The sequence below is a fragment of the Pelobates fuscus genome, chromosome 2, assembly GCF_036172605.1.
Source record: "Pelobates fuscus isolate aPelFus1 chromosome 2, aPelFus1.pri, whole genome shotgun sequence".
Taxonomy (NCBI): Eukaryota; Metazoa; Chordata; class Amphibia; order Anura; family Pelobatidae; genus Pelobates; species Pelobates fuscus.
In genome coordinates, this window is record NC_086318.1 from 345,057,936 (window position 1) to 345,075,540 (window position 17,605).

At 39.5% G+C, this 17,605-nt stretch overlaps 1 protein-coding gene across 1 annotated transcript in view; it reads right to left on the reverse strand.

Moving 5' to 3' along the window:
• The window catches only part of SYNE1 (spectrin repeat containing nuclear envelope protein 1), a 389,325-nt gene that overhangs the window by 267,208 nt on the left and 104,512 nt on the right, over positions 1–17,605 (reverse strand). The window contains exons 7-10 of the mRNA XM_063443606.1: positions 17,054–17,250; positions 15,745–15,854; positions 10,307–10,414; positions 5,294–5,431 (exon numbers count right to left, since the gene is read on the reverse strand). Coding sequence (XP_063299676.1) covers positions 5,294–5,431; positions 10,307–10,414; positions 15,745–15,854; positions 17,054–17,250 — 553 coding nt within the window. The remainder of the gene's footprint in view (positions 1–5,293; positions 5,432–10,306; positions 10,415–15,744; positions 15,855–17,053; positions 17,251–17,605) is intronic.

Below are 17,605 nucleotides of genomic sequence, written 5' to 3' on the forward strand. Positions count from 1 at the left end.
CAGTATATGTGCAGAAAAATATATACGTGCACAGGTCTTTAGGGTTGTATATACAATTAACCACAAAGACAAAAGAATAATAATAATAATAGTGTAGTACAATATGTAAAGTGAATAAGTAGTGGATAATATTTTGTGGTTTCCACTCACATTTTTTTGAGCTAACTCAGAGCTCTGCTGTATTGCGCATAGACGGAACAATCCCCGTCTTACCATATATGATGATATGGACGTCACGGGTGCCTCAAATAAAGTGCAGTATGCAGGACATATATGGAAGTGAATACAAAAAAATAAATACTCCAATGGTGAAGTAAGTACTGGTGACTATTCAGATGAAATAATAAAGTAATGTACTTACATTTACCAGAGCAGAACTTGCTCTAGTATAAACAGCATGGGTGGTATAATCCCCACCTAGCAATGTGATGGTACCAGGAAGCAATAGACGGATGAATAAAGGTATATATATATATAAATATAAAATATACTATTTGTTAACCATAACAAAAGAACTATAAAAGCACTATAAAATGATATAAAGGAGTCCCACTTTACACGTTTCGCCAATGCTTCTTCAGAAGTTAATAAAATGTGAGTAGAAACCACACAAGATTATCCACTACTTATTGACTGTACATATTGTACTGCACTATTACTATTCTTGTCCTTTTGTCTTTGAGGTCAATTGTGTATACAACCCTAAAGATATGTGTACGTATATATTTTTCTGTACATCTACTGTTGGTCATGGTTTCCCCTATACTTTTCATACTTCAACTATCTACAAGGCTTGGGAATCCTTGAACTTGTTACTGCAGCCTATATCTATCTTGTGTTAAATACTATAGTGAGCGCCTATTACCCCCCCCCCCCTATTACAAGGTGACATATACAGCTTTAAATAGCAATTAAAGGTTAATTTCCCACACCTGTGGCTTTTTCAATTGCAATTAGTGTCTGTGTATAAATAGTCAATGAGTTTGTCAGCTCTCATGTAGATGCACTGAGCAGGCTAGATACTGAGCAATGGGGAGCAGAAAAGAACCGTCAAAAGACCTGCATAACAAGGTAATGGAACTTTATAAAGATGGAAAAGGATATGAAAAGATATCCAAGCCTTGAAAATGCTGTATTGATCAATCACTTATTAAGAAGTGGAAAATTCGTGAATCTCTTGATACCAAGCCGTGGTCAGGCAGACCATGAAAGATTTCAGCCACAACTGCCAGAAGAATTCTTCTGGATACAAAGAAAAACCCACAAGTAACCTCAGGAGAAATATAGGCTGCTCTGGAAAAATATGGTGCGGTTGTTTGAAAGAGCACAATATGACAATACTTGAACAAAAATTAGATGAATGGACAAGTTGCCAGAAAGAAGCCTTTACTGCGGCAATGCTACAAAAAAGCCAAGTTAAAATATGCCCGACAACACCTTGACATGCCTCAGGCACACTGGAATTTGGAGTGACGAGACCAAAATTGAGCTTTATGGTCACAACAAAGCCTATAGTGAAAAGAACAGAATGTAATCAGAAAATACTGGCAGACAATTTGCATTCTTCTACACGAAGGCTGATCATGGGACGCTCTTGGACTTTCCAACATGACAATAACCCTAAGCACAAGGCCAAGTTGACCCTCCAATGGTTACAGCAGAAAAAGATGAAGGTTCTGGAGTGACCATCACAGTCTCCTGACCTTAATATCATCGAGCCACTATGGAGAGATCACAAACATGCAGTTCATGCAAGAAGACCAAAGACTTTGCATGACCTGAAGGCATTTTGCCAAGATGAATGGCCAGCTTTACCACCTGCAAGAATTAGGGGCCTCATAGACAACTTTTACAAAATACTCCACATTCTCATTGATGCTAAATGGGGCAATACATAGTATTAAGAACTAAGGCTATGCAGACATTTGAACAGGGGTCATTCAATTTACTTTCTTTGTTGCCGCGTTTTTTTCTTTTTCTTTGTTGCCAAGTTTTGTTTTATAACCGTGGCATTCTGTTATAACCTAAAGTTTAAAAAAAACTTTTACAAACTAATAAAATCTGTCAACATTGAAGTTGCTGTTTAGTGGATAGGAGAGTGCGCTGGATCTTGTGTATTGTTTATTGTATAATATGGCCCCCAGCAGCACCCCATTTAAGCATGTTTAGGTGAGTGCAACCATCCCCCCATGTTTCCTATATATATTTGGGAGTCTAGCCAACTCCTTGGTTTTGCACCCCTCCCTGTTACAGGTGCCTCATCTCAGGTCCCTATTTAGCCTTGTACTGCAGAGAGCTTCAGATGGAATTTTTTCCCAAGTAAGTGGTTAATCTCATAAGAGCAGACATTAGACTGTGAGAGTAGGACCTGCCAAAGATGGGGTACATTGACGTTGTGGCAGGCTTATGCAATGTATGATCATATAATGTAACTAAATCCCCAATTTTTTTGCCTAGATTAGGTGTTTTTAAAAAAAACTTTTACAAACTAATAAAATCTGTCAACATTGAAGTTGCTGTTTAGTGGATAGGAGAGTGCGCTGGATCTTGTGTATTGTTTATTGTATAATATGGCCCCCAGCAGCACCCCATTTAAGCATGTTTAGGTGAGTGCAACCATCCCCCCATGTTTTCTATATATATTTGGGAGTCTAGCCAACTCCTTGGTTTTGCACCCCTCCCTGTTACAGGTGCCTCATCTCAGGTCCCTATTTAGCCTTGTACTGCAGAGAGCCTCAGATGGAATTTTTTCCCAAGTAAGTGGTTAATCTCATAAGAGCAGACATTAGACTGTGAGAGTAGGACCTGCCAAAGATGGGGTACATTGACGTTGTGGCAGGCTTATGCAATGTATGATCATATAATGTAACTAAATCCCCATTTTTTTGCCTAGATTAGGTGTTTTTAAAAAAAACTTTTACAAACTAATAAAATCTGTCAACATTGAAGTTGCTGTTTAGTGGATAGGAGAGTGCGCTGGATCTTGTGTATTGTTTATTGTATAATATGGCCCCCAGCAGCACCCCATTTAAGCATGTTTAGGTGAGTGCAACCATCCCCCCATGTTTCCTATATATATTTGGGAGTCTAGCCAACTCCTTGGTTTTGCACCCCTCCCTGTTACAGGTGCCTCATCTCAGGTCCCTATTTAGCCTTGTACTGCAGAGAGCCTCAGATGGATTTTTTTCCCAAGTAAGTGGTTAATCTCATAAGAGCAGACATTAGACTGTGAGAGTAGGACCTGCCAAAGATGGGGTACATTGACGTTGTGGCAGGCTTATGCAATGTATGATCATATAATGTAACTAAATCCCCATTTTTTTGCCTAGATTAGGTGTTTTTAAAAAAAACTTTTACAAACTAATAAAATCTGTCAACATTGAAGTTGCTGTTTAGTGGATAGGAGAGTGCGCTGGATCTTGTGTATTGTTTATTGTATAATATGGCCCCCAGCAGCACCCCATTTAAGCATGTTTAGGTGAGTGCAACCATCCCCCCATGTTTCCTATAACCTACAGTTGAATATGAATCCCATAAGAAATAAAAGAAATGTGTTTTGCCTGCTCACTCATGTTTTCTTTAAAAATGGTACATATGTTACCAATTTTCGAAGGGTATGCAAACTTTTGAGCACAGCTGTATGAGATCAAATGCTTTGGGATGAGACTATGGTAGAGTTTGTGAGTTATCATACAAACCAGTACCACAGAGTATCAGGTGTCACATAATGGTGTCAAAAGTAATAAAAAGTGAAACTGATATGAAAAGAAGTTCATCTTTACACATAGTGTGCTTTTTCAAGTAACATGTGAATCTAAGTCTTCAAACTATTTGACAATAACTTGGGCTCTTCTGGCACCCAAAGCCCATGCTGGTTTGTCTGTTGAAGTACAATTCCCTACTAATCTACTCCACTTTAGATGGCAATGATAGACTGAATGTGTTGCTAACTTGCTGCCAGATCTCTCTGCCTCTCATTGCTGCTCCTGGTGTTTAGAGTGCATAGCAATTAAAGAAAAATTGTCATCAAATTGTCACTTTTTGTTTATTGTACTATTTTATGATGTTTAATGAAACTTGATTATATTTTTTTTAAATCATGTATAGTGTATTGATTATTGATTTATTTATTTAGAAAACAGTCACCTTTTTTTTTTTTTTTATCTAGGTGAGCTTCCATTCTTGGTCAGATTCTACTGTTATCATACCAACTATATTTCTTGCCTGCTGCTGCAGTTTCACATATAACAGTCACAGCAGCAGGAAAGTGATAACAGTAGAGTCTGACCCAACATGACCGCTCCCCCAGATAAAAGGTGAACATTTCTCAAACAAAAAAAATATATATCATTTAAAAAAAATATATATATCATTGTTACATTAAATGTAATAAAAATTAAAAAAAATAAAAGTAAATATTTGATGACAATTGCTCTTTGAAGAAACATTTTAAAAGGAAAACATTTAAAAGTAGAAATACCAAGTAGAGCTAAGAGACAAATTGTTACATAACTGATTTTCAAGACAAACATTTTTTACAAATCAATTAGCCAAAATAATGCAAATAAACTAAATTGTGTGGTCACTGAGCCTCAATCACCATAACCACTAGATATTAATGTAGTTTTTCTTGGGCATGTATCCTGTCCCTGCACAGTCCTGAAAAGACTACAGGACCAACGTTTAGTGCAGGCATAGGCAACCTTCAGCACTGCAGATGTTTTGGACTACACCTCCCATGATGCTTTGCAAGCATTATGGGTGTAAGAGCATTATAGGAGTGCAAAACATACGGAATGTCGAAGGTTGCCTACCCCTGGTTTAGTGTTTTCATGCTCACCATAACGGTGCATTGACTCATGATGCTGGCCTCTCAATGCTTAATGATCTCAGCCAATCCATTGTTTCCTTATCACTGGATTGGCTGAGAAGATTAAGATTTATGATCTCAGCCAGGGAGCAGGACGACCGGCGAGGTCTTCATCTAAATAGTTAGCAGAATACTATAAAATTAGGAATACATATTTGTATTCCTAAAGCTATAATGTCTCTTTACATAATTATTGACCTTTTGTTATGATAAATCAACAACTAACTGTAACTTGTTATTTGAACGTCCTTGCAATTTTCTAGTGTAATTGTGTTAAAATATACATTACTTTTAGACTATTTTACTATTTTCAAGCTAGCTCAAGTGTACTATATGATTATACTGACTTTGCTCTGATGAACGTATATATGTAACTTATACAGAATAGTGTTTACAATTACTGATATTTAATAGGAAACTTACCCTTGCAGACACTTTGTCCCAGGCTTGTTTCACCATAGTCTGATCCAGGGACAGTTTGCCATCTTTTCCAAGAGCTTGAATTGCAGACTCAACCAGCTTTCTTTTAATTTCATATTGTACTCGATATTTTTTAAAAAACTACAAAAAAAGAAAATGAAATCACAGGAGGTCCTTAACAGGTAATTAAGTGAACATGTTGATAACATTTTATTGAATATTGGTGAAAGTGTGGCTTTTGATATTTGGTTCCCCCATGTATACAAGCTGACAACAAACTTGACAATCTCCAGATTGTCAGAATGAAGACATTTTACAATGACAAGTAAACCTGATCTGGTTACTTTACTATTTTCTACTGCAGAACGACTATGCTAATATATTGAAGAGAGGGAGAAAGAAAATAGATATTGGTGAAACTTGTATTATGGGAAAATAATGTCACCTAGGGGTTTTGGGAACATACTAAGGTCTCCCATAGGCCCCACCCATAGGTTGTGGGTGGGACTACTGATATAGTGATATGCCCCCCCCCCCCCCTGTTCATTATGTTAGAGGCCCCCACCCACAACCTATGGGTGGAATCTTGGGGAGTACATTAGTATGTAAGGTCATATGGGGTCAGAGCTGACGGGGGGGGGGGGGGGCAGAGGACCCAGGTCCCACATTCCCAATGTGCACATATGTAGAAAGTACAATATTTTTTTTTTTTTTTAAATTCTTTATTTTGTTTGTGCGTTATTCGGTTTCATGCATTAGTTTGACAATTACAAGAGATTAAAGTATGAATTACACGGTTATTAGTCAAGTTGTTCAGCACATATTTTCTTTTTTTTTTTATAACATGTTGCATAACGGTTGTGTGCAGTAGTGCTTACAAATGTGTCTGGGTGTATAACCCTTCGTGTGGTGGAGGTAGCCCCTGTTTCTGTTCTTCGCGGATAGGGTCACATGGTTGCACTTCTGTTGGGGCTAGGTATTACTATATGTAAGTGCACTAGTTCGTAGTTTTCGTGAGAAGTCGAGGGTGGTCTACCCGTGGAGCTATTTCAGCTGTGGACACTGATGTGAGCCGGTCGGTTGCACTGTTGCTTCCTCGTGGGGTCACGGTTCTTACCACGGTAGTGGGGGCCCCTTACCTAAGGGGGCTGCGGGGGGGGGGGGGGGGGTAGGTGTAGTTAGCTTGTCTGGAGCTTGTTTGCATTAGTGAGGGCTTGTGTGCTTGAGTGTGTGATTATTTCTGGGTGCGTGGGTGGGTGATTGTGGAGGAGTGTGCGAGTTAATAACATATGTAGTAACAGGTATAACTAAATATCTAAACAGTTATAGAGAAAGAGTAACAGTTCAGTATGCGAGTACAATAGAGTCCGCCTGAGCCAGGTTGGCCAGGCCTTCTTGTAGGCTGTGTCAGGTTTCCGAGCCTGTGCTTGGGGATCGGGGAGTAAATGGCCTCGTGGTAGCTGGATCTCCCATCCGGGACGGTCCTGTTTGGGCTGTTGTCTGGGGTGCGTCCGATAATCCCCAAAGTGTGAGGACTGCCAGTATGTCAGCCTCTGATGTGGCTCTATGAATAGTCCCGTTGTGCGGAATCAGCAGGGTTCGCGGCATGCCCCATCTGTACTGTACGCCTGCGGTTCTCAGGCGGCTTGTTAGGTGTTTTATTGATCTCCGCCAGTGTAATGTCGCTCGAGTGAGGTCTTGGAAAAATAACAGGCTGGAGTTTTCGAACAGTAGGGGAGTCTTGCCTCTGATTGCTGCCAGAATTGCCGCTTTGTCTTGTGTTGTAGCACATTTTAGTATAACGTCCCTAGCCTCTGCGGCTGGTGTGTTGTTGCCTGCTGGCAGGCGGAATATGCCCTCTAGGTTGATTTTTCTGGCTGTAGCTGGTGGTAGTATGGAGGTTATAAGCCTCCTCACAAAGTGGGGCAATTCCTCTTGGGCGATGTCTTTTGGGACTCCCCTGAGCTTAATATGATTGCGGCGCAGGCGGTCCTCCTGGGCGGCCACCTGCGTCGCTAGTGCTTGGTGGGCAGTCTGCAGGGATTGCAGGGCTCCGGTGAGATTGGATGTCCCACTGGTTAACGATTGTATGTCCCCTTCCAAGGCACTCACCCTCTCCGCGGTTTTTCGTGCGTCCGTTTTGAGAGTACCAATATCCGCGGCCAGCAGGGATTGAATCTCTTGCATCCAAGTTTGCAAGTCTTGTTTCGTGGCAAAGGTGTTCTCGCTCAGTTCTGTGCCAGCCAGGGGAGATTTGGTTCGCTTGTCTTCAGGCCTTAGCTCCGGTGAGTGAGCCCGCTCCGATGGTGCCGGCGGGAGGCCTACTGTGGAGGATCTCGTGGCGGCCATTTTGGAGGGTGCGTGTCGTTGCAGCATTTCCCCGATGTTTGGTTGGTCTGGTGCCGATGTCGGGTGCTGTTTTTGCGTGCGGCACCCCATTGTTGCAGTGGGGCTGCTGTGTGTTGCGGTGACCGTCTCCTCCGATTCCGGGCGGTATTTCGTCCCGATGTTATCTAGGAGAGTCTCCAGGTCGTATCTCGTGGGAGTGAGGTAGGCCCGGTGTTTTAATTTCACCTTTCCCGGCTTTGGTTGGTGAAAGAAGGGCATTAGTCGGCTCCTCACGATCACCCAATGCTCGGAGTGGGGTTGGTGTCTGCGAGTGGGTTGAGATGTTCGTGATATTCTCAGGTTTATCTTTACGAGGTCGGGAGCTGATGGAGATGGCGTCCGCTCAGCTCTGCTCCCAAGCCCCGCCCCAGAAAGTACAATATTTTATATGTGCTCCTGCTGGCCCCCGGGCCATTGGTTGCATCATGTATATTGAAGTTTCTGCCCCTGGCCATCAGAGCATTGCAGCAAGTTAATACAGCAATGACGCGGCACACATGCCGGTCTTGGGAGAGAGGGAGAGGGTGAGGTCCTGCCAGAGTGAAAAGAAGGTGAGTGCTGGGCCCCCTCTTCAGTATACAGCAGCAGACAGCCTGCAGAAAGCCATTAAACCACTAGGTGTAATACCCCCCTTCTGTGGCCACAGGTAAGATGCAGGGAGTGGGGAATAAAATTAAAATGACTTACATTTTTTTATTTAAAAAATATATATTTTTGCCCACAGAATACAGCCCCTATTTTACTCCACAAATTTACACCCCACACACACTGCATCCACTACACACACACTGTATCTGCTACACAAACATGCACACTGTATCCACTACACACACTGCATTCACTATATACGCACCCTGTGCATCCACTACACACACACTATATCTACTACACAAACATGCACACTGTATCCAATACACACACTGCAATTACTGTACACACACTCTGTGCATCCACTACACACACTGCAATTACTACACAAACATGCACACTGTATCCACTATACACACTACACTCACAGTACACACACTTTGTGATCTACTACACATACTGTATCTACTACACAAGCGTGCATACTGTATCCACTACACACACTGCATTCACTGTACACACACTTTTTTATCCACTAAACACACTGTATCTACTACACAAACATGCACACTGTATCCACTACACACACTGCATTTACAGTACACACACACTGTGCATCCACTACACACACACTGTATCTACTACACAAACATGCACACTGTATCCACTACACACACTGCATTTACTGTACACACACTCTGTGCATCCACTACACAAACACGGTATCTACTACACAAACATGCACACTGTAACCACTACACACACTGTACTCACTATACACGCACCCTGTGCATCCACTACACACACACACACACACACACTCTACCTACTACTCAAATATGCATACTGTATCCACTACACACACTGCATTCACTGTACACACACTTTTTGATCCACTAAACACACTGTATCTACTACACAAACATGCACACTGTATCCACTACACACACTGCATTTACAGTACACACACACTGTGCATCCACTACACACACACTGTATCTACTACACAAACATGCACACTGTATCCACTACACACACTGCATTTACTGTACACACACTCTGTGCATCCACTACACAAACACGGTATCTACTACACAAACATGCACACTGTATCCACTATAGACACTACACTCACAGTGCACACACTCTGTGATCTACTACACACACTGTATCTACTACACAAACATGCACACTGTATCCACTACACACACTGCATTCACTGTACACACACTCTGTGCATCCACTAAACACAGACTGCATCTACTACTCAAACATGCACACTGTATCCACTACACACACTGCATTCACTGTACATACTCTGTTCATCTACTACACAAACATGCACACTGTATTCACTACACACACACTGCATTCACTGTACACACACTCTGTTCATCTGCTACACACACTGTATCTACTACACAAACTGCATTCACTATACACATACCCTCTGAATCCACTACACAGACTGCATCCACTAAAGAGACACTGCATCCACTACACACACACTGCATCCACTACACATGCTGCATCCACCACACACATAATGCATCCACTAGACACACTGCATTCACTATACATAACCTCAGCATCCATTATTGACGCAACTTCTGCATCCACTACACACACACACACACATACACAGCCTCCTCAAAAAAATCCTCAGTGACATTTTCCCATAATACATATGGGGAAATTCACAAATTCTGTAGAAACACACAATTATTTATAGTGATAATCCAAAAGGCAATTTCTTGCAATAAAAACAACTGCATTTAACAGATCACAGAGGTCCAGGTGCAGCTCTTTCAATGTATTCGTTCATCCTTTCTGTCTGTTACTGATGTTATATCTTTTTGTAATCCATTGCATGTTGATTACTTGGCCTTAACTTTGTTTTCTTATGTTATTCTAACCATGTAACCTGTGTTCATGTATGCATTCCATACAAGCTTGTTATTTCATATCCTGGCATGATTCGAGCTTTCTTTGTTTTCTGCCCTTACTTTGTCTAACATGATACTTTGCATATCGCCATACCTGATATTTGTCCTGCAAACTGTTTTCAATCGTTTGTGTCCGAATTATATCACGCTCAAACTGCTCAAGCCAAACCTTCAAGTCTCGAAGTGCCAAGTGAGTTTCTCTCTACAAAAAGAAAATAACAATATAACAAAAGTTAGAAAGTTTATTTTTTCCACTGATAATGGAACAAAACACATTTGTTTCATGTTTTCTAAGATTTGTATTTATAAAGATTTAAATTTGGAAGTGTAAAGGTTAGTCAATTGTATTACATACATGCTAAGTCTATTATTGGCGTTCATGGCCAGCGCAAAGGTCTTTGCAGTCCTTTTATGCATCCCACTTCCTTTCTTGCTTTACATTTTCTCCCTTGTGACTATCTTTACATTCTCTTTCATCCTTTGTTTTCGTTTCCTCTTTATATCCTTTCTGTCTCTTCTGCACGCTATTTTTTTCACTCTATCCCCTCCAGTTTCCTTTCTCCTCTTGCTCTCTATTTTTCAAATAATATATCCCCATAATCCTCCACAACCTATCAATTTCTCTGCCTCAATCTCCATTCAAGAATTTTTTTTCATCCTGCCTCTTAAAAGAGGAGATTAACTTTTGGTGCGTCTCTGATATGTGCGGCTAAATTAGCTGACACTGAATATGGTTTCTATACAAACAATGACCTCGGTAGCAACAAAAAGCTAAATTTTGAAACACAAAGGTGAAAGCTTTAGGTTACCTGGTGAACAGATACCAAAAGCCTTGTTACCATGGCTACCACAATTTAAAGAAGTGAAGCTAGATATAGTATATATATAAGAGCATAGAGAACATGATGCAGTATAATTTAGTGCTGCAAGATGTAGGTTGGTGTCCAAAGTGAATCCAACCGCAATATGGTGGACTATATGTAAAGACGGGCTTTGATATGCTCAGCGAATTAAGATATTAGAAACTATAACAACCTTCACTGTATAACATGATAGGATAACTATATAGGTAGGATTCTGGATCTGGTTAGCTTTACATGGTAATAGTTATATAGTTACATAGGCTGAAAAAAGACATGCGACCATTGCGACCATCAAGTTTAGTCTTCCTCACATCTGTTTCTGCTCTTGATCCAAAAGAAGACAAAAAAAATCCCAGTTTGAAGCATTTTCTAATTTTGCAACAAACTTGGGGAAAATTTCTTCTCGCCCTTTAATGGCAGTCAGATATCTACTTAGATCAAGAAACTGTCACTCCACATATTAAATATTATATATCTGACTATTATATTTTCGCTGTTTAAAAATCTGTACAGACTCCTGATAAAACAAAAAATAGACCACACCACTCTACCCTTTTACGGCAAGCAACCACAAATTAAAATTACGAAATATAATATCTAACAGCAGTGTGGGACTTTTGGCTCAGTAACGTGTTAATTTATTCAATCCATGAAAATACATATTCTGCATTCTGTTACAATAGATGCTCTGTTATAAGGCATCCCTAAGAATAAACAAGATTCTTAGAAACGCTGAATTTACATGTATTATATGATATAATTTCAATTGCTATCAGCTAACTGACTACCTAAAGAATTTTAGCAAGGTAACTGTATATGTACGTTCCATTGTAGCTGTGTACATATATTTTGTTTTGTTGAAACATACAGAGTTCCCTGGTGAGGCTGCAAGTGATTTTCTATTGAATGTAGTGGATCTTCTAGCATTGCCAATTCCAAAATCAAAAAAGGTTAAAACCTGCAAAACTCCTTTTTGTACAGTGTACCACATTTACTGTAAAAGACGTTAATATATTTACATTGATTATTGAATGTTATTTTCTACACTGGTAATTACAAATACGTTCATTATATGTATATTCTTAAGTTATAGACGTGTGCACTCGGTTTCAAACAAGCTGGGATTCATCAAAATTTTGGACGATCAGCCTAAAAAAAAAAGCGATACATTTAGGGAAAAAAGATGATTGTAGGTTATGGGACAGGCACTAAATGTTGGTTCTATTCACAGATCAAGTGAGCAATGACCAATACAACAAGAAGTTTACGCAAGGCCATTTAAATGTTCTCTTAGGTATTCTGACCTGGGTTGATAATATATGGTATCCAAAGTTTAAAGGAACAGACTAGACACATAAAGCACTTCACTTTGCTTCGGTTGTTTTGTGTCTGTAGTCCATATAGCCACGATCACCTGCATGTGCGAGCTTGCAACTCCAGCACGGAGGCTTTGAATGAGAAACCTCTTGCACAGAATGAAAGTCTCTGCCATGAAGAGAGCTTGTCAAAGGCTGGAAACAGCAGGTCTGCAAGTTTTGCTAGCTGTTTTTCAAATATCCCCAAAGAAACCACGCAAGAAAAAATAGATGCATGTTTTCTTTGGGGAAAGCTACTATATAGCTACTTTAAAAAAATGAAAGATTCGATGGAGTGTCCTTTAAAAGAATCATCCAAAGTTTATAACCATATGTTTTAAACTACTCAATGCTGAATAGCTAGCTTAGTATAAATGTGTGTAATAATAGATAGCATGTTTGTTTCTTGTCACTGTGCATAATTGTGCTTGTCCATAAGATTTCTATATAGCAGCAAATAACAGGGAAAAAAGGGGGAAAAAAGGATTCTGATAGCAGTGTTAATGTGACAGAACTGGCATAAAGAAACTAAATTCAACTACAAATTGCACAGTGGTTGTAAGGGATCAAAAACACAAAAACTGGAAAAGAAATACAACAAAAGGGATTTAACCACTTAAGGACACATGACGGAAATATTCAGTCATGGTTCCCTTTTATTTCTGAAGCTGTGTACTTAAGGGGTTAATCATGTGAGGTTTATATTAGTAAGGTATTTCCAGATATAAAATCTCCATGAGTTGTTGCCTATGCACAGATAATGGTCAGAAAAGAAATGCTCGTGTAACTGCATATGGAAATAGATTACTGCCACACATTTGATAACAGCCTAATAGGAAGTGAATTCTACAGTGTAACGTCCCCCTCATGTTTATTTCAAGAAATGTACTAATTCTAACGGATGCAGTCTGCAGCCTGTGAAATATGTGTACAGGCCAATTTTCCTATCACATGGTGACCATAGTTGCTAGGCAACATGTACTTCTAATAAATTGAGGCAATGGAGAAACACTGCATAAAAACACCTACAGACTAATTAAAAGGAAACTACTAATAAAAGGCTATAGTTACAACAATAACACTCACAACAAAACTCTTGGCAGGATTGTATCATTTAAATGTGAAGGCTATAATTTGAGATACATTGCCAATGCCAGAAAAAAACATGTCCATTGTACATATATGAATACAAGTTTCTGTTTATATATTGTCCTTGCAATATTATATATTGTTAAATACATGACATGATTATTACCCTCTGAGGTCAAATACTCAAAACATCCATTAGAGTTATCAGAGCATTCAAAAAAATATTGGCGTGGAACTAAAGGGACACTGGAGGCACCTTTACAACTTCATATCAATGAAGCTGCCATAGTGCCTGCAGTCTACCTACCTGTAGTGCCTGTAGTCTCACCTACCCCCCACTCCCCCCAAAGACCTCTAGTTAACTAATTAAATGGCTTAGAAGCGTGGCCTTAAGGCACATCTCCAAGCCCTCTGGGTATGAGAGCAGGGAGTGTTACGTTCTCATACCGGCACAACACAGAGACTTGTTACTTAAAGGGACACTATAGTCACCCAGACCACTTCAGCTGAAGTGGTCTGGGTGCAATGTCCCTCAGGTTTTATCTCTTCAGATGCAAACATAGCAGTTTCAGAGAAACTGCTATGTTTACATTTGGGGTTAAGCCAGCCTCTAGTGGCTGTCTTCCGGACAGCCACTAGAGGCGCATCTGTGACGCTGGAGGCATATTATGAAATAATTATTAAAAAATGGCATATTATTGAAAAATGCTTTCCTATTGACAGCTTGAATGCGCGTGTGCGGCACTTGCCGCGCATGCACCTTCAGCTCCGCTGACGTCGGCAGAGGGAGCTGACGTCGGCAGGGGAGCGGAGGTCACCAGCGCCGAGGGAGCCCGGCGCTGGCATTAGATAAGCTGCTGAAGAGGTTTTAGCCCCTTCAGCACCATGGGAGGGGGACCCTGAGGGTGGGGGCACCCTCAGGGCACTATAGTGTCAGGAAAACTGCTTTGTTTTCCTGACACTATAGTGATCCTTTAAAGGAGAAATCTAGGAACTATATTCACTGCATTTAATTGTAGTTGTTGTGGAAGTGGGTATAACTGAGGACAGGAATATAAAGCTAGACCAATTCCGTAAAATCATAGTTCAAGCAAGTGTACTTGCGTGATTTTAAAAGTATTATACTGTAATATTCTAAAAACAGAAAAAAAATTCACTCCAGCCTCGAAAGTCAATAAAAATTGCAGTTGATTTTTAATTTTCTGTTTAAGGATCTTCTAGACCTAAAATTGTGGGATTAGAAAAAGATGTGCTATATTTGCTCACTATTTTCACTAGAGAGCAATTCAGAGTGGAAAAGGAATTGTTTATTTGCTTCTAAAACAATTATTCTAAACCATTTTATCATAATCTTTCTTTTATAAGAAATATGAGCAATTTTAAAATATTTACCTTGCTGACTAAGGATGTTTTTAGTGTATAGTTCCTCAAGTCAGGGCATTAGAAGTTCCAATTTTTAGAGTTGGGTTGTTTACTCATGCTTGTATCAAATATCAGCATATTGTATTATTCCTACCTAATCTGAACCAACTACCCTGTGTGAGCTGAATTCTAATATATGACTTTCAAAGAGAATAGGTGTATAGATGACATGGAAAGTTTTCTCCAAATTGACCCTTACACCCATAATAGGATACTACAGACACCCAAGGCACTTCAGCTTGCTAGAGTGTTTTATGTCTGCAGAATGTGTCCTCTTTTTTCATTTTACAAAAAGCACAGGTTTCAACAGAAACTGACACTTAAAAATAACCCTGTTAAACCCTCCTGGCTGTCTATCAAAAAACCTGTCCTCTTATGTCCTGGTTATTTAGCTCAGTGGAAGCAGGCAAGTGCCTTGCAAAGACTTCTCACTGAGCTGCCTTGGGAAGTCTGTGATTGGACACAAAAGAAAGTCTGGGTGGGGATAGAAGGGGAGGGCTTGCAAAGGACTCAAACAGGAGAACTGCAGCTTTTACAAGCTGTTTTTAGATATATGCCTAAAGAAAAATGTAGCATTAAATGCATGGATGTTTTCTTTTAAGGTATATATATTAAACAGTGATTGTTATTTTTTGTTTTTATATATATTTTTGGGGGCAGTGAAGTGTCTCTTTAAGTCAAGCCTCAATTAGTAGAACCTAATGAGCAGCTAATGCCACTTGGAAAACATTGGTAAGATTATTTAAAACACGAAGTTGGAACAATAGAAGGTCCAAATGCGATAATGCACTGATGGTACTTACATCATCTTCCTGCCCATCTGTAGCAGTGTTATGAGGGTCAGGATAGTGTTTCAGAAACTGGGCTACATAGGTCATGATTGACTTTTCATCTGGCTTGTCAACATCCACATCTAAATTGCAGGTAAAATGAACATTATCAATTGCTAGAAGATAACTCTGACATACAACATTCTCAATGCAAGAATAAACATAACTGAAATTGATTAATATGGCCTAACAGGTATGACACTCTCTAGTGACCTGTTTATTATTAGAACTATGCCAATGGGAAGAGCTTTGTTTGTCTTTTAATCAGATAGATGACACTTTATAAAAGTATGACAAAACAGGATAGTTGGGCCTATAATAACTGATGTGGTTGGTATTAACAGCTTGTTCTTCCCAGGAGAATGTAATTAGCACTTTGTATTTTAGATTTTTCTTTCTTACTTACTTTTTGACACACACTGAATTTCATTTTTTTTTTTTTTTATCCAAGACACATTAGAAGCTGATAGACCTGTGTAAATGTTAATCTTATATTATTGTTACTAATCTATTAGGTTAACTAATTGATTTCACAATGGAACTGCATAGATTCTATTTACCATGGTCTGTAAAAACATGATCTGGTAAGCATAGCTGTGAAATTGCTGGAGGTGAGATTTAATGGTAACAGTGAAATTAGGTGAAAAATGATTTTAATGAAATAAAAGTAATTGTGCAACTAAATGCTGTTCATAAAGTGATATGTGGAACCACACACATTATTACTGAAAATATGTTAAAATAGACATAAAAGCATAGAGCAGTGGTGTATTTTGGATTTGTGCTGCCCTAGGCACGACTAAATTCAGGCACCCCAAAATCTAAGTTTCCCCCCCAATTTGTGTCAAGGCCATTTTCTTGACTGACAGACACATGCCCTCATTGATACATGCACTGATAAACACTCACTGACAGGTACACAGTCATTGGCACACACTGTTTAGCCAACACACACTTTCACTGACAGACACACACTAACACACACTCACTGACAGGCACATACTCTCAGATACACATAAAATGACATACAGTATACACACTGACACACTCACGGGCACACCCATTCTCACTCACAGACACACACTGACAGCTACACTAACTTAATCACAGTAAGGTGGACAGCCCCAGAACACAAGGCAAACAAGGCATTTGTCTGGGAGCTTGGGGTGGCATTTTTTGGCGCCCCCCCTGAAAGTGCCACCCTAGGCAAATGCCTCGTTTGCCTTGTGGTAAATACATCCCTGGCATAGAGTATAAGTAACAATGATAATAATAAATATACCTTCTGGATCTAGCAGCCTTGGGATTCCCAGTTCAGTTTCGGCAATGGAAAAAGCAGCTTCCAGATTTTCACGGTTGGTTCTATCCTTTAATATGTCCATGTCCACGAGGTCTGGGCGGATGGCATATATTACTGAATGGAAGGCGATACCATTTCTCCAACTTGGCCCAAAATCTTTCACTTCCACTCCAAGGCGCCTAGAAATTTTCAATGGAAAAAAAAAAAATTAGCTGACGTTAAAAACAACAATAACTGTGTGGTTTGCCTGTTCATTATTTGTGCATGTTTTATATATAAGAGACACCACTTACATTGTCATTTTGCCTTTACATATGTTGGTTTTTCATACTTTATACAACAGTATTTTCATTTTTAACAATTAATAAAATGCATTGGATTTACCTTGTATTCACTTTGTGCAAAGTATAATATTGCCTCTTTCACGCTTTTTCCAATGCTTGAGATTTTGTATTTCCACACTTTATACAATAGTTGATATATTTCTATTCCACACTTTACACAATGGTTAATATATATCTCGAACCCACTTTA